At 43.6% G+C, this 27,141-nt stretch overlaps 1 protein-coding gene across 1 annotated transcript; it reads left to right on the top strand.

The window, feature by feature from the left end:
* Positions 1–608: 608 nt before the first annotated feature.
* Positions 609–25,321, top strand: SAMD9L (sterile alpha motif domain containing 9 like). The gene is made up of 3 exons (XM_054991954.1): positions 609–715; positions 16,648–16,716; positions 18,460–25,321. The coding sequence occupies exons 2-3, from the start codon at positions 16,703–16,705 to the stop codon at positions 23,258–23,260; spliced, it is 4,815 nt and encodes a 1,604-aa protein (XP_054847929.1). The 5' UTR covers positions 609–715; positions 16,648–16,702; the 3' UTR covers positions 23,261–25,321.
* Positions 25,322–27,141: the final 1,820 nt, after the last annotated feature.

Consider the following 27,141-nt stretch of genomic DNA (forward strand, 5'->3'; position numbering starts at 1 on the left):
TTGAGGACTGAACTCCAAGTGCAGTCTGGCACTTTGCTAGGTTCTGTATTTCAAAGAACTGATGCTGTGCCTTTACCATAGGTTGAAAAACTAGATTATCTTTTTAAAATTATTGCCATTCCTGATAGTGCTTACAGTTACAAAAGAAAAATCTAGGACACTTCAGATAAGGTTGGATCTTGTTTTTGGAAGGTTCAGGACAAGGACATAAAATACATTGTCATTTCTATCCATATATGGAACACTTCCTATATATTTGTGGCAACTTTTAAAAATTTATTCTTGATATGAATTAAAATTTTACATGAACATGGTCTTAATGAGCTGCCAAATAAAACTCTCAGGAATGGATTCCTAGAATTAGATCTTTTCTACTGAATACACACTCTAATTTTCAAGATGTTTGAGGCTTTTTAAACAGTACAACGACTAGTGTGCTTGATTAACAGCTGTTTGTGCATTTTTCAAGAGAAAGTTTAAGAAAAATGGGTGGGGGTATTTGAAAAGACGCCAGATACTCCTATTGAGAGTCATGTGACAAGTGGCTTGTTAAAAAAAAAATCAACTTCCTGGAGTCTAGCAAACTTGGTTTGCAGATTCATTTTTCTCATGCAGCTCACAAGAAGAGCAAGAACAAAGATCCTGTGGTGTTTTGGACTGAACATGTAATTTATTCACCCAGCTGTCAGAGAGAAAAGTCTGCAGAATCCTCTTGGTAAGTGACTGAAAACAGAGTTAAGAGCTTGATTTTCTAGACGCTAAGCAAACTAACTATGGAGCATCTTATTGCTATTGAATAAGTGCAATAAAAAGAATCCTCAATGTTACTGTAAAATGTTAAAAGAGATTGCTGTGAAATAATCCTCTTTCGTTCTTGGCTGAATCAAGGAGCAGTTGGAACACTGCTTTTGTAAACAAGAGTCTCGCTAACGGTCCCTTGAATAATTGTAGTTTGGTACTAAAAACAAACTGAAAATATTTGATTTCAGAAACTGCATTCAGCCTTGTGCTGTTCAGCTTTTCTTTCTTGCTTGCCAGAACAACTGCCTGTAATTTTGACTGCTTTGGGGACTTCAAAAGGTAATTTGTAAATATTTGTTTTTAAAATACCCAAATCCCCTGTTTAATATGTATATACAGAACTGTACAAAAGACATGATGACAAAAGAACAAGAAATTGGGAGCGGGTTATGGAGCTGAGCTGAAATTGTACAGCTAGAAATGCTTTAGTTTCAGTTTCCATTTCCAAAACTGCAGCTCTTTCACAGAATGTGTTACTCACTGACATAAAGGATTCTAGCCTTTCTATGGACACACTCATAACAAAAAATATAAACATGAAAATACTGCAGAAGTACCTGAATTAACAAATGAATAAAGATAACTTTTAACTGGATATCATTAATAAGAGGCAGTAATCTTGCTAATCTCCAAGTGGGGCCTGGATATCTTCCGAAATTTCATGTGATCTCCAGGCTACAGACATCAGTTCCTAGAGTTGCCAGCCTCCAGGTGGTGGTTGGAGATCTCTCGGAATTACAAGTGATCTACAGGTAACAGAGATTAGTTCACCTGGTGAAAATGGCTGCTTTGGAGGGATAGACTTTATGGTATTAAACTATTCTGAGGCCCCTCCCCTCCCCAAACCCCGCCCTCGCGAGACTCCACCCCCAAATCTCCAGAAATTTCCCAATCTGGAGTTGTATCTGCCCTGCAATTTAGCAGGAGTTCCTTAACATGGTGGAGGATTGTACCACTTGACACCGTTATATAATGAGCAAGTTAAGGTTACCAACCTCTAGGTGAGGTTTTGCATTGCTGCCTTAGCCGGAAAGAAGAGACAGACACAGGCTTGGAGGTAAAGGGCCGTTTATTAATATAACAGTAAATATAACTATAACTAAGGCAAGGGCCAACTATGCGGTACAGGTCAAGCCACGGGGTCAACGCCGGACCTCCGCCTTGACCTGTTTGGGCGAGCCCCAAAGCCCCGGGTGTAGGCCATCCTGAGAATGACTGCAACCCGGCCAGCCAGGCGAATGGATCCCCCCCCCGCAAGCTCCTAACGCCCCAGCCGTACAGCATGAGGGAAGGGCTTGCTCCTGGGGATCCCCGCAGGCGTCTGCCTGTGCATTGGTAGCCGTCACAAGCATACCGCACTGATGGCAGACCCTGTTCCCACATGGGGAAATGCCACTGGGTGCTCACCGTCCCGCTCCCTATTCCCGAGAATCTCCTGCCAAGGGACCGACACAGCACCACCCAGGCCAAAACCTCCGCCACAGCCATCAGTGCAAGGTAGGCGAAAAAAAACCCCACACCAAAGGCCAATATAGTGAAGAGGCAAAAAATTCCTACCTGGCTCTGAAACAGCAGCCGGCCAATCCTGCACTGAGACAGGGCGAGGTGGGTGGGCCGAAGCAGAAAGCGACTGCTGGCTGGGAAAGCGGAGCCGCTTGAAAGCATTGGCTCCGCCCCCAGCCAGAATCCCCGTATGCCCGGGAAGGGAGTCTGCCCCTCCCTCCAGGCAAGGCAGCAATGGACGGCACCCAGCCAAAGCAGCTTTGCTGCAGCTGGGTGTGCCAAATTGCTGCCTTAGCCGGAAAGAAGAGACAGACACAGGCTTGGAAGTAAAGGGCCGTTTATTAATATAACAGTAAATATAACTATAACTAAGGCAAGGGCCAACTATGCGGTACAGGTCAAGCCACGGGGTCAACGCCGGACCTCCGCCTTGACCTGTTTGGGCGAGCCCCAAAGCCCCGGGTGTAGGCCATCCTGAGAATGACTGCAACCCGGCCAGCCAGGCGAATGGACCCCCCCCCCCCGCAAGCTCCTAACGCCCCAGCCGTACAGCATGAGGGAAGGGCTTGCTCCTGGGGATCCCCGCAGGCATCTGCCTGTGCATTGGTAGCCGTCACAAGCATACCGCACTGATGGCAGACCCTGTTCCCACATGGGGAAATGCCACTGGGTGCTCACCGTCCCGCTCCCTATTCCCGAGAATCTCCTGCCAATGCAAGGGCCAAGCCTCTGCTTAGGCCCTGGCGCCCCACAGGTGGCTTAAGGCCAACCCCAGCCCTTGCCTAAAATCATCAAGGAAAATGTCGTTGCCCTCTGGTGACAAATGTACACCATCCTTCCTGTAAAGGTGGGCAAGTTCGGCCCTTATCCTAGGGTGCAAAGACAACAAGCCAGGGCTACGGTATAGTCAATAATTGAAGTGTAATCTATTATTCACAGTACAAAGTGCAAAAGTGCTATAAATACATACATGAATTATAAGCCAATTTATACAAAAGCAATCACAAGTGCATAGATACAGGTAAGTAGCAAGTATATAATTGTGCAAAATGTCACTGTCCGGAACAGGCCAACGCAGGCCCCGCCGACCCAGCCATTCGACCGTGGCCACAGCACTCAGCCCCAACTGGGATCCGATCGGTGTTCTCCTGGCTTGATGGGCAGCCCAGAACACCATGCTGTGTCCGCAAATCAGGATACTGCGCTTCCCCAGGACCGACGCCGCACCTAGGAAAGAGCAGTTAGTGAAGGCAATTAATACTGAGGCAGAGGGCGAACATAGGAGCGAAACGCGCTCAACCGCCACCTGCCTACCCTCTGTATGGCCCGCTGGGTGTACCCCATAGCAGCAGCCGTAGAGGCGGCCCCAATCCGAAAGGAATGGGTACCAAACTTAACCCCAACCAGTCCTAATTTCCCAAGGGCCTTCTCCGTAACGGCCCAAAACTGAAACCGGGTCAGAGGTGTCCCATCCTTATGGCGAAACAGGACCCCCTGTGCCTCCCCACGGACTCTCACATAGTCCCTCAAAGCCTGAACCGGGCACAGCTCACGGTCTGTGCACGGCCCCAACAACAGGGTGGCCCCACGCTGTCCCTGGTCTGTTTTAGACCTATGGATCCGGATAGATACCTTGTCACCCACGAAAGAAATATCCTGTGCTAGCAAAGCACTGCCAGAGGCATCCCTACGGGAATGAACCACCAATTCACTAACCCGCAAGGCCCCCAAAAAGGCAACCAAAGAGGCTGCATGGAAGAGCCTCTGCTCAAAACGTGAAGCGCAAACCTCAGCCCAGGTCGCTCCCAGCCCTTTAAGCACCGATGGGGAAATGGGCTGCCTCAGGTCCCTAGAGGGGCCAGCTTCCCGGGACCAACCCTCTAACATCTTACGTATCCGGAAATCCCCAGTGTCTTCACGCAGACCGCGTGCCTTGCTAAAAAAAGGCAAGAGCAGCTAGCTGGCCCCTGATAGACCGGACAGAAAGGCAGCGCTCCCGTTGCGACACGCAAAAGTGAATCAGGTGCTCGGCCGGGACAGGCCAAAGCTCCCGAAGTCCTACCGTCTTCCTAAAATCAGTGAACTGCCTGATCGCCCGGTCATAGGCTTTCCGTGTGCTGGGGGCTAAGGCTAACTGGATTGCCCGCCTTGCTTCTGCCTCCCAAGCTGCCACAGCTCCTTGGGCATCCGCGCTGGCCGGCGATCGGCTTCTGGAGCCAGGTGCCAGAACCGCTCCATCTGTTGGCGAGACAAAGCGTCTGCCACCCCATTACTCATCCCAGGAACGTGTCTGGCCTTAAATAATATATTCAGCAGCAAGCATTTAAGGGTAAAGGCCTGCACCAGCCTCATCACCCTGGGTGACTTTGACGACAAGGAGTTAACCACGTGCACCACTGCCAGGTTATCACACCAAAAATGTACCGTGCTGTTGGCCAACTCCCGCCCCCAAAGCCACACTGCTACCAGCAAAGGAAAAAATTCCAAAAATGTCAAGTCCTTAGACAGTCCCCGCTGTGCCCAATCCGCCGGCCAGCATTCAGCACACCAATGGCCCCTGAAATAAACCCCGAATCCCAAAGATCCGGAGGCATCGGAGGTCACCTGAAGCTCAGCTTCAAGCAACAAGTCCTCTCTCCAAAACGTCACCCCATTATATGACCGCAAAAACTTTTGCCAGACCCAAAGATCACTCTGAATACCTTTACTCAAGCGCAACCTGTGATGAGGAAACTGCAATTTCCCCATGGCATCACAAAGGCGCCTCAAAAATGCCCTACCAGGAGCAATTGCCTTGCAGGCAAAATTCAAGTGCCCCACCAATTGCTGCAATTCCAGGAGAGAAACCTTACTCCGACCCAGAAAATCCCCGACTCTACTCTTAAGGTCCTCAACCTTATCGGCAGGGAGCCGGAAACACTGCTGAACTGTATCCAGCTCAATGCCCAGAAAAGTTAAGACAGTGGAGGGGCCCTCAGTCTTCTCATGTGCCAAAGGAATACCAAGTTCCTCGGCAAGGCCCACAAAACCAGCCAACATCCAGGCACATTGCCCGGTACCAGCTGGCCCACAAAACAAAAAATCATCAAGATAATGACAGGTATCAGGGCAGGCCATGCGGCGCCGCAACTCCCATTCCAAAAAGGAACTGAAGCGCTCAAAAGCCGCACACGATATGGAGCAACCCATGGGTAGGGCCCTATCCATATAAAATTTCCCTTCAAACGCAAACCCAAGCAACTCAAAATCCCCGGGGTGTACAGGTAGGAGGCGAAAGGCTGACTTGATGTCGCATTTCGCCAGTTCCGCACCTACACCACACCTACGCACCACCTTGACCGCCTGGTCAAAAGATGTATAACGGACTGAACAAAGATGCTCCGGTATAGCATCGTTTACCGAACCACCCTTGGGGAAGGACAGATGGTGTATAAGGCGGAATTCACCGGCTGCCTTTTTAGGCACCACCCCCAGCGGAGACACCCTGAAACAAGGGACAGGAGGGGAGTCATAAGGGCCGAGCACCCGGCCCTCCGCGCACTCTTTCGCAATCTTGGCCCGCACCACCCCTTCCATGCCAGCCACTGACCAAAGGTTGGCTGACATGAAAGGACCCCTTTGGCCCTGAAAAGGAATACGAAAACCAAACTCAAACCCTGACAGCAGGTACTCAGCATCTCCGCGCCGGGGATACAAATGCAACAGTTGCCTAAGGACCTTCAGCCTTACCGGGCTGGGTCCCTTTACCAGGTCCTTGCTGATTGCTACCCCCCCCCAAAGCGCTTTCCCCCACTCCCCTGCCTGGACTTAGGGCATGCCGAGTATGGGTGGGGGCCACTGCAGGAAGGACATTCATGTCTGTACTTACAAGCCTTCTGGTTGCACTGCCCCTTGGATGTGAAATCCCAACAGAGCAGCCGGGGTTGAACCTGCTGCCCCGCGGGGGCGCGGGAACCTGATGCTGGTTGGGAACGCTGAATAAGATGACTGCTGTCGGACCTGTCCCCAGAATTAGGTTTGGCCGGGGACATGACCTGCAACCAAAGCTGCTGGTGCACCTGGTCCCACGGCAGGCCCGGATACATGGCGGCGCGCATCCTGAACTCCTCATCGTATTGGAGCCAGGCCACCCCAACAAAGCCGGTGTATCCCTTATAAATAATGTCTATATATTGAAAAAGAGACACGGCCCTCCAAGGCTGTGCTCTGGCCAATACCCCGGCATAGATCAGGAACCCAGGTAACCAATTTGACCAATTCCGGTCTACCTTCCTACGCTTAATCTTTTCTTTGTCTCTCTCATCCAGATCATCTTTATCCTTCTTCTCCAGTTCCCTGAAGAGAAGGGTAAAGACATCTACATATTCCCCTTTTAATATCTTCTCCCTGGTGGCTTGAGTTAAGTGGTCACCAAGGGGTAAAGCCGTATCCCCGAATGGCAAAGCTCTGTACGGCACCATTCCATAAGGCAATTGTCCACAAGGGGGGAAACCCCACTGACATCCAAAGCCATAGGGCAAGCCCCTAGTCTGGGGTGCAGAGGATGGAGAAGCACCAGGTGCCTGTTGTTGGCCAAAAGTAGTCCCAGCCCCACCTTGCCAGGATGCAGGCATTGCTGAAGGCCAAGCAGGGGCAAAATGTTGTGTAGCTGGTGAAGTGCAGCCGGGGGGCGTGGAGGCAGTAGACTGACCCCAGGGCCCCCAAGGCCAGGTGTATGCCTGGGAAGGCTGAACAGACTTACCCTCCTGCACTGCCGGCTCAACCGCTATGGCCACCTGCCCACAGTCCACCACGGACTCCTGCTCAGCTTCAGCCCCTTGTGCTTCTTCAGGCGGCGCAGCCACCCCCATGCTGCTGCTGGGTTCACCACGATCGGATGCCGCCGCTTCCTCCAAGGCAGAAATGCGCTTCAAGATATCCCTCTGAAATACAGCATCAGAAACTTTCTTACTGGGACGGCGCACCCGAACCCCCGAGCTCCCAGGCTGAGAGTTGGCACGGGCTTGTTCCAAGGCAGCTAGCCTGTCCAGCAGCTCCTGCCTGCTGGGTACACCCTCCTCCTCATCCGAAGATGACAATGGGGCTGGGGGAGGTCTCTTTGCAGGACGCTTGGCAGGCTGTTTGCCCTTGGATGGGCCACCGCCCTTCTTGGGAGGCATACTGCACAGTAGCAACCAAAATGGCCGCCAGGCAGTACCTGCTCTAAAATGGCCGCCGGAAGAAATGGGCCTAGTGCACAATGCACAAAATGAGGGGAACTGGGCAGGGAAAGCCAAGGGAAACAAAAAACCCAGGGCCCGCCACTGACCAGACACTAAGCGCGTCCCTCTGGAGTGCGGGGGGGGGAAGGGCAGCCCTGTTAACCCCAGGGCAAAGCCCACAGACTAGGCCCGGCCACCAGCGCACACGTGGGTGCAAAACCCTGCCCCACGCTATATAAAGGAGCACTCAGGGAGCAGCCCAATGCCCCACTCCCCCCAAGAAACCCAAGCAAGGCCCGTAGGCCGCGCTGCCTAAGGGGCCCCGCTGAGGCGAGCCCCGCCGAAGAAGGCGCGCCACGCCAACTGAGAAGCCGCCGAGAGCGCCCGCTCCCCCCGAGACCCCAGGAGCAGGACCCGTTGCCGCCGCGGGGAAGCAGCAAACGCACACCGGCGCCAACCCGCAGCCGCTCTCAGCAGCTTAACCCGCCTCCCCCAGAGAGGCCCGGCAAGTCGAGGACGGGGGCTGGGGGCGGCCTGAAAAGGTACGCTCCCCGACGACCGCGTCAGAGCCAACAGCCCCGCAGCTCCACCGAGGGGCCACGAAAGGCCCCACAGCAACCCGGAGCCTTTGCTGCCGCTCGCGTCCCTCGCCGCTCGTCCCTCGCCGCTCCGCTGCCGCCCACTGCTTCGGAGAGAGGGGAAAAGGACTCCTTCTCCTTCCGAAGCAGAAAGCGACTGCTGGCTGGGAAAGCGGAGCCGCTTGAAAGCATTGGCTCCGCCCCCAGCCAGAATCCCCGTATGCCCGGGAAGGGAGTCTGCCCCTCCCTCCAGGCAAGGCAGCAATGGACGGCACCCAGCCAAAGCAGCTTTGCTGCAGCTGGGTGTGCCGAAATCTCCCAGAATTACAACTGATCTACAGACAACAGAGATCAGTTCTGCTGGAGATAATGGCTGCTTTGGAGGGTGGACTTTATGACACTGTACCCCATCCTCCCCAGGTTTTAACCCTAAATCCCCAGGAGTTTCTCAATCTGGAATTGACAACTCAGGCATGTGTATATTATTTAGCATATATTACCCTTCCTCCAAAGAGCTAGTGGAAGCAATCATTGTATTTTTTTTTACTTTATAACTCTCGAGAACTTAGAGGCTATGACAGGCCAAAGTCACTCAATGAGATTAGTGGCTGAGTAGGGATTGGTCTTCCTGATCCAGGAAGACAACCAACAATTAAAACAACCGCAATAAAATACACAAAACCAGAGCATATTAATATCATAAATATTCGAAAAGCAGCATTGTAAGAGCCATTAATTACTGTAACCTAAAATCATAAACAGATACAATGGAACTGCAAGAATAAAAATGCTTTCCGCGGACACCTACAAGAATAGGGCACCAGGCAAGCCTCTGTGGGGAGGGTATTCTAGAGTATAGGCACTGCCACTGAGAAGGCCTTGTCTCTGGCACATGCTCACCTAATCTCAAAATGTGGGAGCAAGCACAGAGATCAGGCCCTCTGAAACTACCTCACAGGTAGCCTCACAGGGTGCTTTAGGGCTGCCAGTCCCCCAGTGGGGGACAGGGATCCCTCACTCCCAGCCTCCACCCTCTACTACCACTCACCTGGCCAGTGGAGGGAAGGCGGCATGGGGAATGGGCCCAGGAGCCCCAGAGCACGCTCCTGCACACTCCAGAGCCTTCCTTGTCACGCCTGGAATGACATCTTTCCCAGTGTGACAAGGAAGGCTCCAGAGCATGCGCGAGATACGTGCATGAATGAAATAAGGACTTTGGGAGTGCGTCCAAACCTCTCTGCCCCCCATTTTTAAGGCTGGGAGACCTGGCAGCCCTACATGTCTTACTACATTCTCCCCTTCTCCATTTTATCCTCAGCTCAGATTTATCATGATACATGGTTGTCCTTTTTAATGTCCTATTCATCACATCAAGTTTGCGTATGAATGTTGGACAAATGTCATATATGTTCTTGACATAATCCCTGAACAGACCTGCCAGCAGTTATGTATCTATCAATGATTCAGATAATACATTATTAGCAGAAACAGATATTAGAATTACTTGTTCTTATGCATATCTAATAACAACATACACATAGAAATTGCTGAAGCACTAGCCATGCCCAGTTTTGAAATGAACTTCTAAGAGTTAAAGAGCCATGGACCACTAATGTATATTACCTTATGAATAGTCACAAATGATCCTCAATATATCTGCTATATTCACAAAAATTGTAACATCTGGGGAAAAAGTCTCAATGGGGCTACTTTAATCCATCTCTGTGACTAATAAACAGCACTATTAATCTAATTCAGGGATATCAAAAATAATGCCCAAAGACTCCTCAATTAGACCCATATATGTAAAGAAGTTAAACCACTTTGGTTTTATCTGATGGAGCAGATTGTGGAGCGTTGTTCCTCTTTTCCCCTATGACTTTAAATTGTCGAATTTTTGTCATCTCTAATCTGATACATACAGGCTGTGTGCTTGTTAACCCAGTCTCAAGTTTCTGGTGCACCTACCAGTTGCAAATAATGTTTATCACATTATTTGCCACTGTGTCTAATCACTTGTGAATGGAGCTGATTTCTGTGACTGCAGGCTCACTGTTAAAGGATACGCAACTGCAGGCCTCATTTGATTATGCATTGATCACACAATGGACGAGTTTCAGGCCAGACAGGATCAGCGTGACCAACAAGTATAGAACAGCCTCCAAAATGAAGCTTGGCTTCTCAAACCTGCAGTGAAGTATAAAGAGGTGGGAGCCTTAAATTAAGCAGAATCAGCCTACCAACCTTATGGGAACAATTAGAGACCTCTACGGGGTTTGAGTTCCGTGTGGTACGTTAATAGTGATCAACTGTATCAAATAGTCTGAGAATTTTAACTTCCAGAGATTTCAAGTTATTTTGGCACTAGATGTTCCTTCGGTGTGGTGTTGTGATTAGGGTGTTAGACTAGGATCTGGGAGACCCAGGTTCAAGTCTCCACTCTGCCATGGAAGCTTGCTGGGTCAGTCACACACTGTCAGCCTAGCCTACCTCACAGAGTTGTTCTGATGATACAATGGGGAGGAGATGAGAATGTTGTAAGCTGCTTTGGGTCCCCCTTGGGGAGAAAGATGAGGTAAATAAAATAAATAATACATAAATAAATAAAATTCACATCGCCGTCAAATTCTCCAGGGACACTACTTACCAGAAGGAAGTTTCTGATGTCTGATAGGCCTGTCTGATAGGCATGGTACACATTTACCACCCTGAAATCAAAACACACCCAGGAAATCCACCCTAAGCAAACTTAGCTTTCAGAACGGATTAGGAGTCGGACTCAAACACCAGGGAAATACATGACAGATCACTTTATATTCAACCATTCTTCCTTACATACTATTTAAGAAAACTTCTGTGAATGCTAGATAGAAAGCATTTTGTCATTTTCCTCGTAATTAAGTAAATAAGTAAAGCTGTAGAAACCTAGCTTTTTCTCTGGTGACCTCAGATATTGCCAGTTGAAACAAGAACAGTCTGAATGCCAGATAAATGCTGCTTCCATGCAGAGGATTATCTTGGGCCACCAGACTGCAACAATTTGGGAGGAGGCGCATAGACATGATGTTGTAGTCTAATCATGTTCTACTTGTCCTTTATTTATTATTATTTTATTTTATTTATTTTCAATTTATATTCCGCCCTCCCCACATTTCCAGAAGGCTCAGGGCAGATTACAGACACATACAGTTAAAATATATAAAACAATTATTATAAATTAGTAACCATAAAAACATCCAAAATTACTACACAAGTTAAAATACATATAAACATGAACATAGCAGCACAACTAACCAGCCTAAATAATCTCCAGAGCATCTTCTTAGTAAAAAGATGATTTAAATGGGGGGTATTTGTGGTGGGGAGGGCCCAATCCACCATCAACCAACCAGGGGGGCTCTGCCTAGCACCGCCCATATGCCTGGAGGAACAGATCCATCTTGCAGGCCCAGCGAAAGGATAGCAAGTCTTGCCGGGCCTTGGTCTCATCAGACAGAGTGTTCCACCAGGCTGGGGCCAGGACCGAAAAGGCCTTGGCCCTGGTCAACGCCAGGCGGGCCTCCCTAGGGCCAGGGACAGAAATATGACAAGGACTACATGGAGTTTACATAGTAAAGGATTTCTATTGTAATGGATTGTGTAGTGCTGAAGAATATTGGACTGTGGCTCAATTCAGATGATTCTCCAGACCATGGTTTTCAGATCAGGGATATGCCATAGGCTTGTTCACACCCCCTTCCCCTTGCCACTCAAATCTCCTCTAAACCATGATTTTAGATATTAACATCAGCTATAGTATGCAAGATTTGGACATCAAAGCCAGCTAAGGTTAGGGGAAATGGAAGTAATGGACGCATGATGGGAGAAGTGGAAACTGAGATGAGCATGCAAGCCCTTGACATGTTCCTGATCCTCACAGATTACTACTTCTCAGATAGCTTCTTACTCGTTATTTTGTACTTGAATATCATTTGTGGCAATTCAGAATAGCTATTAAACATTTACATGACTTCTTCACACAGCAAAATACACAAAAGGAGGGGATTGTAATTCCAGGCATTCTGTTCAAGTAGATATTCTGTACCAGACTTTAGAGGGCGGCCCAGAGAAAATATTGTTGGGCATGTTTCAGCAGATGCTTGGTGAAATTTGGAATACTGTTTCCATTTCTCATTGTAATACTATTCATTTGTGGCCTGTGGCTTGTAGTTCAACAGCCTGTGAATCTACACAATGAGCACTGCTGCCTTTCTTTGCTAGGCCAAGAGGGAGGTTAAATGGTTTCTTGCTTTAACCAAATGATCTTTCATATCAGAAGATGGTCACTGCTTGGACTCTTTGCTGCAACAGAGTCTTTCATGGTGAACAAAGCTTCCTGTTGTCTAGAGAGACCCTTCACTCGCTCTCTTAAATAGGGCCAAGGGACTGACTGTGTGCAATAAGAGGCAAGCAGAGTACAAGCAGACTATCTTTCCACTTACCTTTGGAGGCTCTGCCTCAGCTGCCCTTACCATCTGCAGCTGGACTCTCAAGTAGCAAACCAAGAGTTTCTCAGTCATGGTGCTGAAACTTTGGAACTCTCTTTCCAGGAAGATTCATCTGTCTCCGTCCATCACAGTCTTCTGCCAACGGGTCAAGGCTTTTTTGTTTTGTTTGGCACTTCTTCACTAACTCTTGTTAGCTCTCTTCCCTGTTTGTGTGTTTAGATGTTTTTATAGGTTTTATTTAATTTTTAAAATGTTTTATATTTTTTGTATTTTAAATGCATTTAAACATTAAACATTAAATTAATGTTTGACATGTTTTAAAGTTTGCCACTTTGGGGACCTTGGATTTAGGATTAGTACAAATAGTAGATGTTGTCTGCCTTAGACCCTGGAGAGCCACTACCAGTCTCAGTATACAATATTGACTCTGATGAGCCAATAGTATGATACGTTTTATTTATTTTACATCATCTATAGTCAGCCTTTCTTACTGAGACTCAAAGCGGATTGCACAGTGTGAGTTAGTACAGTCAGTTTCAAGGACATTTCAATAAACAATGTAATAGGGTCTATAAAGGCAAATTTGCAAAGATTTAAAACCAGCAGAAATCCAACAGAGTTGAAGAAAAGCTGACAATGGAGCACAAGCAATTCTAAGACTGATACGTTAAATAACATAGAATTACCCGGTAGCCTCATATCCAAAGCAACAGATAGCACACAATAGCACATAGTAGTAAAGTCTATGGTTCCTATCCCTTTATTGATGCAGACCACTTCCTTACAATGCAACCTTCCTGTCTGAGTAAAAAAGCCCTCTTGAATCATTCAATTTGTAGAAAACCAGGAGAGCAGGAGCTTTCCTGACCTCTTCAGGTAGGCCATTCCATAAGAAGGGGGCCACCACAGAAAATGTACGTGTGTGGACAGCTGTTGATTTTGCCCATGTGCAAAGTGTGCAGAAGGCCCTGTTCAAAGCTGCTGTGGTGAAATATAGGGAGAGAGGTGGTCCCAACTCCCATAGATATGCCAGGCTAAGGCCATGAAGAGTTTTGTATGTGATAGCCGATTCCAGTAACTGATAGGTAGCCAGTAGAGTGACTGCAGAATGGGAGTAATAATCATTCCTCTTCTAGCACCTGATAGTAACTGAGCTTCAACATTCTGGACCAATTGTACTCTCCAAGTTAGCTTAGAGGGGAGGCTTATATAAACTGTCAAGTCTCAATGTAATCATGGCTGCCAGACTGGCCACGTAAAGGCAGGGGGCCATCTTCTAGGCTGGGCTGAGATTGTAGAAAGCATTTTTTGCAGCTGTCTTAATTTGCTTTTCTAGTAGTTGTGCTTGGCACAGTATAACCTCTAGGGCCTTAACTGAGTCTGCAAGGGTCAGATGTAGAGACAGCCAAGAAATGGGGGGAAAACAAACCCTGAGTTTCATGGTTTGTTGCGTTCTACAAACCACGAACTTTCACGAAATTGTCCCATTTCGCGAAATGATTCGTTAGGTTCATGATTCGTCAGATCCTGGGCCCTACAATGGCCCCTTTCATACCCAAAGATGCCAAACTTGCAGGGAGACTTTAAAGGCACCCTCACCCAACAACCTTCCCAGCAAGGACAAGAGCAGAAAATAAGAGTTTTTTCAGTCTCTTTTGAAACAGCAGCAAATCCAGCCAAAAGCACCCAAATCCATTCTCTCTCACTCCAAACCCCAACAACGGCTCTCCTCTCTCTGTTTACTAGAACTGAAAGCAGGAGGCACAGAGCTGTGCCTTATATAAGAAATGCTCACACAGAGCAGAACAGGAGCTCTCTGGTTGGCAGACAGACCTGCCTAATAGGGTTTGGAGGGGTGAGATTGGTGTTCCCATGGCTACAGAAGGCCCATCTCCCCCTGCTCGTTGGTCTCAGAACAGAATGGGAGATCTCAAGTCGGCAGGAAGAGCTGCCTATCAATGTTATGTGGGCTAAGACTGGGGTTTCCACGGCAACAAAAGATCTGCAGACATTCTGGGCCTATGTTGCCTAGGGAATCAATGGATTGGCACCAGCCTGTCTGGCATCATGAAGCATTCACGAATTGAATGAATCGGCCCCAAAAGTCATGGATTTAGTGGAAAATGCAGCCTCACAAAACATGTTTTCGTGATACGTGAATCGGCCCGATTCATCATGAAATTTGATTCATATTTCAATTCATGCCCATGTCTAGTCAGATAAACTCCATCAAAAGTGGGGAGTACAATGTCCTTCAATATCTCTGCCTTCCCAATGAGCATCACTTCCATCTTGTCTGAGTTCAATTTCAATTTGTTTGCTTTCAGCCATTTGACCACAGCTGTCAGGCTGTGGTCAAATGGCTTCTACTGCATCCTGCCATGAATTGGATAGTAAGATACAGAGTTGAGTGTCATCCATCCAGAGCTGAGTGTCATCCATTCAATTTCATAGTTAAGAATGAGTTCTCCTAAAGGCTTTACACAGAGGTTGAATAGCATGGGGGATAAGATTGCGCTCTGTGGAACTCTGCAAGATAATTCCCACACTGGAGATAGCTGGTCTCCAACAGTGACCCCTTGAGTCCATTCTATGAGAAACTATTTAAACCAGTCCAAAGCATACCCTTTGATACCTACTTCTTCCTCCAAATGCCTCAGCAAGATGGTATGGTCTACTGTATCAAATGCTGCTTCTGCTCTCTCAACCACTTTGCCAAAAATGGGCAGATTAGAGACTGAGCAATAATTGTCTAGAGATTTTTTTAAATTATCGGGTGGATAACTGCTTGTTTGAGTGGCTGGGGGAAGGTTCCTGGCTCATTTATGTGGCCCTTTCTTGATTTTAATGGCCAAGATGGGCAAGGATCCAGTGCACAAGTAGTGGCCTTCACAGATGCCAGCATCTTGTCAAGATTCCTCATTGTAACTGGTTCAAAGTAGTCCATACTTAACCACTTGATTTATTAAACATTTCTTCCACTTTGTCTGTATTATAGCTAGCATCCGGATCATAGTGTATTTGTGCTATGTTTCCAGCAAAAGACTTTGCAAAGGCCTCACAGCTAAATTGCCTGTTCTTGAGACTGTAAAGGTTCAGATTCAGGAGTCAGATGTCAAGATACTTTCAACAGTTCAGATGGTTGTGAATTAGCTAATGCGATGGTTGCAGAGAAATAACATTTCTTTACTGCTTTCATTGCCACTTCATAGGTCTTTCAATGGGCTCTGTACCATGCTCTTATCAGTTTCAGCATGAGTTTTCTACCAGTGTTTTTCTAGGCATCTTTCAGCCTTCTTTAGGTCACCTAATTCCAGGGCTTTTTTTCAGCTGGAACACGGTGGAACAGAGTTCCGGCATCTCTTGAAAATGGTCACATGGCCAGCGGCCCCACCCCCTGATCTCCAGACAGAGGGGAGTTTAGATTGCCCTCCGCGCTGCTCCAGCAGCACAGAGGGCAATCTAAACTCCTCTCTGTCTGGAGATCAGGGAGCGGGGGCCACTGGCCATGTGACCATTTTCGCCAAGGGTGATTTAAACTTTTAAAAACTCCCCCCTTGTTTCAGCTGACCCAAAGTGACGTCATTGTGCGGTCCTGAGTTCCACCACTGAGTTCTACCACCTCTTTTCCCAGAAAAAAAGCCCTGCCTAACTCTGTAGTAAACTGTGAGGCTGGCTTTCTTCCCAAGGATTGGAGATGATGGCGAGAAACAATGTTGTCAATAGCTATAAGACAACTTCATGAATGTTCATCAACTGACCAGCAGAGCTCCATGAAAGAAGAAACAAAATTAAACAGGAGTTAATGTAAAGTTTTAGCATCAAGGCATAAGGTTTTAGCTCCTAATAATAGTAAGTATACAGACACTGTGGTACGTAGATCATGGTTAGAGAGTGGGAAAAATCAACTGAGTTCAGTATGTCATTGACTAAAACACCAACATAGCTTTCAAAAGTAGTTTATAAACTCTTATTTTATGTATACTATGAATGGACAAATTAACATTCCTAATCTTTGTAAATATGCAGAAAAATTGTTGGGAAATTTATAGATGATACATTTTTTTTCTTTTTCAGGATATACTAAGAAAGAAAAACAGGACATTGTATCATTAGAAAGAAAAATTGAAGCATGGGGAAGAAAAGGTACATTTAATTGAAACAATGCCAGTGATTCAAACTAATAGGAATGTCATAGAAAAATGATAATGAAACTAAAACATCTGGGTGTCTAAATTCAGTTTGTTCAAAATCTGTGAGTTCAATTTGTCAGGAACAAATTGAAGCGTGCTCTTCCTGAGCATAAATCAGTTTTATTCTTGGCCTATAGTTTATTCTTGGATCTGCTTTTGGAAGTCTTTGATTAAACTACAATTTGCTATTCAGTGTGAGCACCCAAGGTGAATTTTGTTTCTTGCTCACAAACTGGATGCTAAACCAAGATTAAAGCATTTACAGTGCAATTCTAAGCAAATCTCCTCAGAATCCTACTGAAGTATACTTAATGGGGCTTACTCCCAGGAAAGTGTCTTTAGTATTGCAATGTTAGAATACCAGCTCTTGGGAAAGAAACACATATTAATTTGTTAAAGTATCTACATGTGAACATCGCAACAAGTTACAGTTAGACTGAAGACTTTATTTGAATTTAGACAGCTACAAGCAGGGGACACAAAGGAGGCATCTCATTTTTTTCTTCCCCACTATTTCTTCTTTCCTTTCCATGAAACCTGGGGCATTTTTCAGGTGTGTAGGAAGATCTGTCTTGTCTAGTCATGGCTCCAGTCTCTGGATTTAAGCATCCTCAGATCAGGGTCACTTGCCTATCAGTACCCCTCTTTTCTTTTTAGTGGGGGCCAGTGGGAGAAATTTAATCTAAAAAATGGCTTTCAGCAAAGGCGTGACATCATTTCTGGGAAAAACCTGGAAGTGATGTCAGTCCTATCTAGGAATCTCCAGATGATTACATTGAGGTCAGTTCCTGTTTTTCCCAGAAGTCTTGTCATCACTTTTTGCATTCCCCCCTCCCCATGTCCCTGCCCCTCTAATTTCATGTTGGTTGCCAGGCTGTGCCTGACAATTCTACACCCAAAGCAGCTTACAAAATTGTTCTCTCCTCCTCCACTTTATCCTCACAACCATCACCCTGTGAGATAGATGCGTTTGACAGAGAATGACTAGCCAAAGGTCACCCAGTGATCTTCTGTGGTAGAGTGGAGGTTTGAATCTGGGGGCCAAGCTACACATGACGAAAGACACTTGCCTGGCAAGTGGATTGAGTGGAGGGCAAGTGAACAGGGAGAAATACACTTGCCATTCAAGTGTCATTCGTCATGTGTAGCTTGGCCCTCTGTTTCCCAGATCCCAGTCCAACACTCTAACCACAACAGCACACTAGTGTTAATGAGCGTCTGACTTAGGGCCAAGCTACACATGACGAATGACACTTGAACAGCAAGTGTATTTCTCCCTGTTCACTTGCTTTCCACTCAATCCACTTGCCGTTCAAGTGTCATTTGTCATGTGTAGCTTGGCCCAATGTTTCCAACTGTGCTCTGTGAACAAAGGGAGGAGAGAGAGAATGCATGAGCTTAACAACACAAGTTATTGTTCATCACGAACAAACTCCAGGGGGTTTTTTATGTCCAAATGTAGCCTCTCTCAGATCCTCAACATCTTGCTGTTTCAGAATCACTTTCATGGTCAAAGATGAAATTATTGTAATTTTAGTTTCAAACCAAATATTCATTGATATGTGGTATGCTGGACAGGATTCTGCAAAGGACAAACATGCTCAATATATTGAGCATAGATGTAGAAAAATGTTGTTTACAGTTTGTTTCTTTTTTCAAGTGCTGAACTTAATAACTTTTGGTTCTTTTTTAAAAGGGCTAAAGACAAAAGTATTAAGAAAAATGACCAGCAAAATTTGCCTGAAAAAATTGAAGACTGGACAAAAGAACATGTGAAACAATGGGTGACAGATGAACTTAAGCTGGAGGAGAAACATGGCAATACCCTTTTTCAGCAAGATGTGACAGGCACCATTCTGAAGCTCTTGTCCAAGCAAGACTTTATTGATATGGGGATAACCTATGGCCCAGCTATACAAATTATGCATGCACTAAAAGGGAGAGATGATCCAGGAGAAGGCACTAGCAAAGTTCCTAGTAAAGAACCCAGCACAGAGACTCTTAATGCTAAGCCTTCCATGAAAAACAGAGATGAAGGAAGGATGGAAGAAAATGACCAAGGGAAATCAAAGTCAGCTGACATCTACATACCAACAGAACTTACAAAACCTGAATGCACTGAACAACCAATGCCTGCAATTCAAAAAGCAATGGACAATGTGAATGGCCAGGAAAATGGAAACAACCCACTTCCAACAAGACAAACTTGCCTACCATATCCTTTTGATGACTTCCATAGTGGTCATCGTTACATACAACAACATGTTCTCAGTATTCCTGAGACAGGACCACTCAATCTCATTGAGCCAGCTCATGAGTTTAAACTTTTTACAAATGCAATAGAGAATGCAACTGAAGAGAATTTGAAGATGAAATTTTGCAACGAGGTGTTTCGATTTGCTGCAGCATGCATGAATTCTCGCACCAATGGTACTATCCATTTAGGAGTTCGAGACAAACCTCATGGGGAAATTGCTGGAGTGAAAGTTGAAAATAAAGATGTATATATTTCCTATTTTAATGCAATGATAAAGAAATATTTTGAAAATGTTGTAGATGTTGCAAAGGGTTGCATTAGGGAACCTAGGTTTGTGGAAGTTTTACAGCAAAATAACACTGCATCTGAGACATTTGTCATTGAAGTAGATGTGGTTCCAAAACATTCTGTTTGTCAATCTAAATATTTCCCAAGTAAGATGTACAACTATGACACACAAAAAATGGAATCATATTTCTTTATAAGGGATGGAGCTTCTTCTAAAAACCTTCCTGAACATGGTAAAGAACGTAAATTATTTATATCTGAATTGGACAAATTAGCAGCATTACGAAAGGAAGCTGAGGAAGAACATCGAGAAAAAAGGAAAAAAAGAGATGGCGAAGGTCACAAGCTGGTGAGCCTACTCACTGGAAATAACGACTTGTTAGATAACTCCCATTATGACTGGTATATTTTAGTTCTAAACAAATGCCATCCATCTGATATACAACATGTGCACTTTTTGCAGGAAATAAACATATTTGCTGTTCTGGAGTTTGATCCTGAGTCAGCAAGCAATGGTGTGGTCAAAGCATTCAGAGAAAACAGAGCTGCAAATCTTCATATTCCAAAGAAATATCAGAAACCTGGGAATTCAGCTTCTGAAACAACTGAAGAGTTGAATCTTTATCAGCAACCAAGTTGGATTTTTTGCAATGGTATGTCACATCTGAGTGGTGAAACATTTCAGCCATTGAACCCTAGCCTGTGGCAGCAACAGAGGGCTGCTGAAGTCCGAAAACTGATTTCATTTCTTTCTCGTCCAGACATAATGCCCAGAGGGAAGTTTTTGGTAGTGTTTCTCTTATTGTCCAAAGTAGAGGATCCAGGTGATCCCATGATTGAAGTATTTTGTACATTTTATCAAGAGCTTCAAGGACTTGATGACATGCTGTGCATTTGTATTGGGGGGAAAACTTACCAGCGCTGGAAAGACCTCTTGCAAGCCAGATTTATTGAACCAGATGCACTAGCAGACAGATGCATATCTAATCTGAGCCTGGAAATGGTGAATGGTACTATCTTAAAATTAAAATCAGTGACACAAACTTCTCAGAGATTTTTACCATCTAAAGGATTTTCCTCTTCAATTCTCTCAAAGAAAGATGAAGACTGCATGACTGCCCTTGAAATACTTTGTGAAAATGAATGCAAAGACACAGAGATTGAGAAGGATAAGGACCGTTTTTCTAAATTTAAAAAATCCCAAGAAGAGAATTTTTATCGAGGTGGGAAAGTGTCTTGGTGGAATTTTTATTTCTCCTCTGAAAACTATAGTTTGTCTTTTATTAAGCGAGACACGTATGAGAAACTTGAAGAGCTGATTGAATCAGAACCTCAGTCCCCAAAACAATCTTCAACAAAAATTATCAACCTGTACCATCACCCAGGCTGTGGTGGCACTACTTTAGCTATGCATATTCTCTGGGAATTGAGAAAGAAATTTAGATGTGCTGTTCTGAAAAACAAAACACTTGATTTTGCAGAGATTGGAACACAACTGACCACTTTAATCACATATGGGACATCAAACCAGTCTGATTATTTGCCTGTTTTGCTACTTGTGGATGATTTTGAAGAACAAGAAAATGTTTACTTGCTGCAGCATGCTATCCAATCCGCTATAACTGAAAAGGGTATTCGGTATGAAAATCCTCTAGTCATCATCTTAAATTGTATGCGATCACAGAATCCTGGAGAAAGTTCAAAGAGCAACAGTCTGAACAGCATTGCTCTGAAGCAAAATCTAAGTGTGAAAGAACAAAGAGCTTTTGAGGAAAAACTAAAAGAAATTGAAGACCAGTATGAGCATCCTGAAGATTTTTATTCATTTATGATTATGAAAAAAAATTTTGATCAGCAGTACATTGAAAATGTAGTTAAGAACACATTGAAAGGTCTTAATGTTACAAGTAAGCAAGCTCAACTTATTTCTTTTCTGGCACTGTTAAATTCTTATGTTACAGAGTCCACCATCTCAGTCTCACAATGTGAAGAATTTTTAGGAATTAGCACCAAAAAGGCTTACTGGGGTAGAGAAAGCTTAGAAGACAAGATGGGAAATTGTTCCAACATAATAATTCAAACTGAAGTGCAGGAACGTGGCCGCTACAAGGGGGTACGGATCAGTCACTCACTAATTGCTAAACAGTGTCTAGAAGAATTTAAACAAACATACAAATTGACTAAAAGTGAGATTACACTTTTGTTGTTACAAAATAATTTATTTTATGACACTGGCATAGGGAGAGACAAAATACAGCAAGATGTGCAAAGCATGCTGCTTACAAGACACCGAAAGGAACATGGAGATGACACAGACACATTGTTTTCCCCATTAATTGAAGCCATTCAGAAAGAAGAACGGGGCACTGAAGTCGAAAGGGTCTTAAGTGAAGGAGCCCAAAGATTTAACCAGAATGTATTTCTTAGTCAAGCCTTAGCACGGCATTTCTACATTAAGGAGAAAAAATTTGACGTAGCACTAGAGTGGGCTATGAAAGCAAGAAAAGGTGCTCCTAATAACTCCTATATATCAGACACTTTGGGCCAAGTTTATAAAAGTGAGATAAAATATCGGCTTGAGGAAAATGCACAAAAATCTATCATAAGTGTTGATGTTCTGAAAGATTTATTGGAACTTGCAAAGAATGCTTCAGGAGCATTTAAAGTATCTCAACAACAAACAGAAAACAAAGAGAGTGAAAGGGAAGATTTTCAGAGTACAAAATACAAAAGAAGGTACGAAATATATAATACATCTGGTTATCTAGGGGAAATAGAAACTGGGTTGTACACTATAGAAATTCTTGAATGTACTCCTTTGTTCAATAAAAAAGATGAACTTTCTAGAAAGCATCTCATACACTTCTTATCAGGAAACCAAGGTATCCCCAAATCCACATGGAACACGGAAAGTGAAGAATATAGGTTGATACTTGAAGACTATGGAAGTTATTTAGGTACCTTGCAAGGAAGTTTTAAAAAAGCATTTGACTTTTTTGAGAACTACTTTGTCTTTCTAAAACCAAAGAACCCTGAAAAAGAAATTGTTGAGCTCAAAATACGGAAGAAGGTTCAAGAATTTTTTAAAAAATATGTCGAAATATTTTGCAAGTCTGATTTTGACCTGTTAATGAACTCAAAATTGAGTTCATCTTTGCAAGTGGAAAATTATAGGAAGAGTTTAGAGGGTTCCAAAGCAGACAAGTTTTCTGGGCTTTTGGAACATCTCAGTAATCATGAAAAGGCTATAAGCAAACTGGAGGACATAGTAAAGAAGTATAACATTTTGCTTGCTCAGAGCTCTACCAAATTTCTGCAGAGGGACAAACAGAATTTTATTTTGGCCAATATTATTCTTCATTGTCTCAATCCAAAATCCAAGATGGTGAGATCTTTTTCAGAGCTGAAAGAACAGCTCAGAACAATCCTACAGTCAGTAGACCTAGAGCATCGATTTGCAGAACCATACTTCTTAGCTTCCTTGTTGTTCTGGCCCGAAAATCAAAAACAGCTAGATAAAGATTCGAAGCAAATGGAAAAATATATCAATTCATTAAGGAAGGCATTTAATAGACAGTACTGGCAAATGTGTCGTTCCAAACAACCTATAGCACTTTTCTATCTTGGGAAAGGCAGCAATTTGAATAAATTTATTCATAAAGGAAAAATTGATCAGTCTTTCAGTACCTGGTCCAACAATGAGTTGAGCGCCCTTTGGCAAAGTGGAGAGATATGGAAAACAAAGAATGCCAAATATCTTTTGCTCCGGCTGACTGGCAAGGCCGAAGATAACATTGTATACGTGGATTATGGTATTGATGAAGATCTGAAAATTCCAGCGCGGCCTGTTTTCTTAGGTCAACTGAAGAGTGGCAGAAGCATCGAAAGAGTGTCTTTTTATTTGGGTTTTTCCATTGGAGGCCTGATAGCCTATGACATAGAAATCATTTAACTGTTTTTGAAACTATGTTCCTCGGATTTTGTAAATGGAATGTCGCATCTGTTTTGTCTATAGCAGCTGTAAGAGGTGTATTCCACCATCACTACCCTACTATCTGCCGTACTAACTGCACATGCAGCATCCCCTGACTTTAAAGGACAAAGATATCATTTACATTTAATATGGAGCTACACTGCAAAATGAATTATAGTGTGTTTTCTAAGTGATCTCTGTTTCCACTGAAGATCTCTTTAGGTGACCACTACAGCTACAGCAGTGGGGCGGAGGGGAGTGAGCAAATAATGACTGGAGGGTAGGTTGTCTTGACTATTAGCTATTGATATTGCTGCCTGCCACAAATTATGGTAATAATCCTTTCATGAATACAGTTACACTATTAGATACCACTGCAGCTTGTTCTAGTGCGCATTAAAGAACAGTTTCCTTATAAATCCTGTTGCATGTCATGTTTCCTGTTGCAAGTTAATTGCTAATATATCCTTGGATTTGGTCAGATGGGCATGTTTACACCTGTTATTACAGGATAAAGTAAATATACTCAAAATGAATATTGTATCTCAAATTATATATGTTTTGTATGCAATTTCTTTTCATATACTTTGTAGATATATTCATCAAATTAATATTTTGTTCAGAAATTTATGTGGGGTTCATCACCACCTAAGATTTCTTTAAAGAGGATGCAACTTGCAATTAAAAAAGGAGGTTTTAATCTTCCTGATCTTTGTTTATATCATCAAGCATATTTGTTAACTTGTATGAATTATTGGGATCACCCCTTTCACTCCATCTTGGGCTCTTGAAGGCTTTGTGTTTATAGCCAGTTTTTAAATTGAATGCATTAAGATATACTTACGTTAAAATGGATTATGTTCCTCTTGCAATCTCTGCAGTTAGAGAAGTATGATGCACAACATCATGAAAATATCAATTTGACCCAATCTCACCTGCTAAACTAACATTATGGGCCAATTCAAATTTAAAAATTAGGAGGGAATCTTTTTTCTGGAAGGCTTGGACAGACAGGAGGATTTTTATGATCAATTGATAGGTTATGATGATGAATTCTTGTCCTTTTCTCAGCTGAGGTCTAGTTATGATTTGCCTAATTTTGCTGAATGGCAATATTTACAATTGCAACATCTGTTGGTGTTCAAATGTGGCCCTGTAGTTTTGAGTGCTTCAGAATTGCCTCCTCTTTTGGAAACTTGAATTGAATCAACACAAAGAACGAAACCTACAATATTTGTGTATAAATATTTGATATCAGTTAATAAATATTATATGCAGAATCTCAAAGATGAATGCAATAGTGAGCTAGATCATTCCGTTCTGCCAAAGCAATGGGACATGGCTTTAAGCCTTATACCTGTTGCTTTTATGGATATTAAGCTGTGACTTATTCAGCAAAAAATTATTTAGTGTATATTGGAGACCACAGCGCCTTTTCAGTAAAAGATTTAAGTACAATGTCCAATTGTTAGCATTGTAACTTACAAAATATGTCTCTGAAGCAAATGTTTTGGACATGTCCCGTTATTTGGTCCTTTGGGGAGGATGTCATTACTCATATTAATTTTGTATTAAAATACTCATTTATTTGTGAGGATGTTTACGTACTTTTAAATGATTTGCCTGTCTCATGGAATCTAACCAATGGTTAATGGAAATGGCTCCTCTGTGACCTTACAATCGCTAAAAGATTTATATCTTTTATATATTTATATCACCGCCCAGAGCCCCTGGGGATGGGCGGTATATAAATTGAATAAATAAATAAATAAATAAATAAATATTACAGCACAGGGAAGACAAAAGTCCACTTCCCATAACTCATTGGATTGAGGACCTTATATAAACTTATCAGCATTCGAACATATTGCATATAGACGACAATTGCACGTGGACTAATTTTTAGATATTTGGAGACCTTTTATAGAAGTTTATGTACAGATTCACCAGAATTATTTCATAGTTTTGTTGTTGTTGTTGTTTCTTTCCTTTTTTTTTTGCTCTGCACAAAAATTAAAATTAAAAAAAACTTTAAAATGTTTCCGATTGCTATCAGAAAGGTTGCTTTTACATATAATAAAATCAGTCCCTGATTGTCTCATCAGAGGAACATAATTTTTCTCTTGTATTTGATCTTATTTCTTGGGGTCTTTTCTTTTGAATTTCTCATTCACTCTTTCTGTTCTAAGTTTCATCGATACTTTCTCTCTCACACACACAGTTTCTCTGCTGTTGATCCTTTCTTTATCCTCTATATATGCCTTGGACTCATAACGCTTCCAACTTCTCTTCTTGAAAAAGATTACAGTGTCAGGAAAATAATGCCTCTGTTAGGCTCACTCAACAAAACAGTTTGCAAACTTTCAAGATGCACTCTGTTAGGCTGGAGGGGGAAATGCTCTTGTTTGAGAACAAGACGTTAAGTCCTGGTGTTACATATTCTTTTTCATCATAATGACGGATGAAACTTTTGCAAACCGGGGATCAATTAGCCCTTTGTCTTGTACAAAAATATGTTGCACAGAATTAGCAACCCTACCTTCCATTCATCATCATCATTATGCCTTGCAATTAATATGCTTCAAAATATCAATAAGCTTTATTAAAGTTCTAACCTGATTCTAGTGGTCTGATTTTGGGCTAATGATACATTGAGAAATTAAGTTGACTGGAGGTTGTGGATAACACACACTTGAGCCTAGAAAGCATAGAATCTCTCAATTCCCCAAGTCAATGAGAAGCCAACAGTTCAGTGAACAGTGAAATCCTAAACAGAGTTATATCCTTCAAAGCCCATTTAATTCAATCATCTTAGAAGGCTTTAACTCTACTTAGGAGAGCATTGCAAGAATGCTGTAAAATATCTTTCCTTAGAGTTTATCAGTAGAAAGTGGGGGGGGGGGGATGATAGGTAGGCTGTAGACATAAAATACATGTATCATATATGTCATCTATAGGGGAGATGCAGTGAGTGTTGGAATAATCTCATGCTGAGATGACTGGTTTCACCCTGAGGTTTTCATGATTTAAGGGAATCCCAAAGAAGTGTCTAATTTGCCCTACTAAATCTCTGTTTTCTCACTACTGGACATAATCATGATCTTTGAAACTCAAGACTGCTGTAAGACAGGAGAACAGGCCCTCCTGACTCTGTTAAGCTCTCAATATAGTGTCACCATCTCACCCTATCATCATAATCACCATCATTTCATTTTTTTAAAAAAAATAAAGATTCCAGTGACTTAACCATTCACGATGGATCCTCTACAGCCACTGGCTAATTGGTCCAGAATTGAGAATTTTAAAAAAAAATCCATCAAGAAGAACAAATGGCAAAATAAAGGAGCAAGAAAAGGTCAAGGGGCTATGATTTGAAAGATTATTTTAACCATCTGGCAGGCAACAATTAAACACCTTATTCCCTGGTCTTCAAAATACAGCAAACAGAAATAAGCCTATAACATCTGCTTAAAACTCACCCAACAGGTATGTAGCAGTGCTACTCAGTTTAAAGAAACTAAAAGGATGTGAAGGGGGATCTCAATTGGCCCCCATAAAACAGTCAATAAGACAATATAGATCATGAAGCGGAGTGAGGGGAGAGATGTGTGAAAAAAACAGCCAATAACATTGAGAAAGGAACAAGCAATGTTGAAAGCATTCTTTCCAATAAAAACTCAAGGACAAGCTAGATGATATGGAAAACTAGGGGTGCAAGACACACATGCACTCGCAGTTCCCCAGAATATGATGAGGAAGGCTCAGGCTCAAAGAAGTGTATATAGGCACAGCTGGCTACAATATGTCCAGACCTACCCCAACAAGTACTAACAATGGAAAGAACCCATATACTCTGGCCA

Source organism: Eublepharis macularius, chromosome 11, assembly GCF_028583425.1.
Source record: "Eublepharis macularius isolate TG4126 chromosome 11, MPM_Emac_v1.0, whole genome shotgun sequence".
Lineage (NCBI taxonomy): Eukaryota > Metazoa > Chordata > Lepidosauria > Squamata > Eublepharidae > Eublepharis > Eublepharis macularius.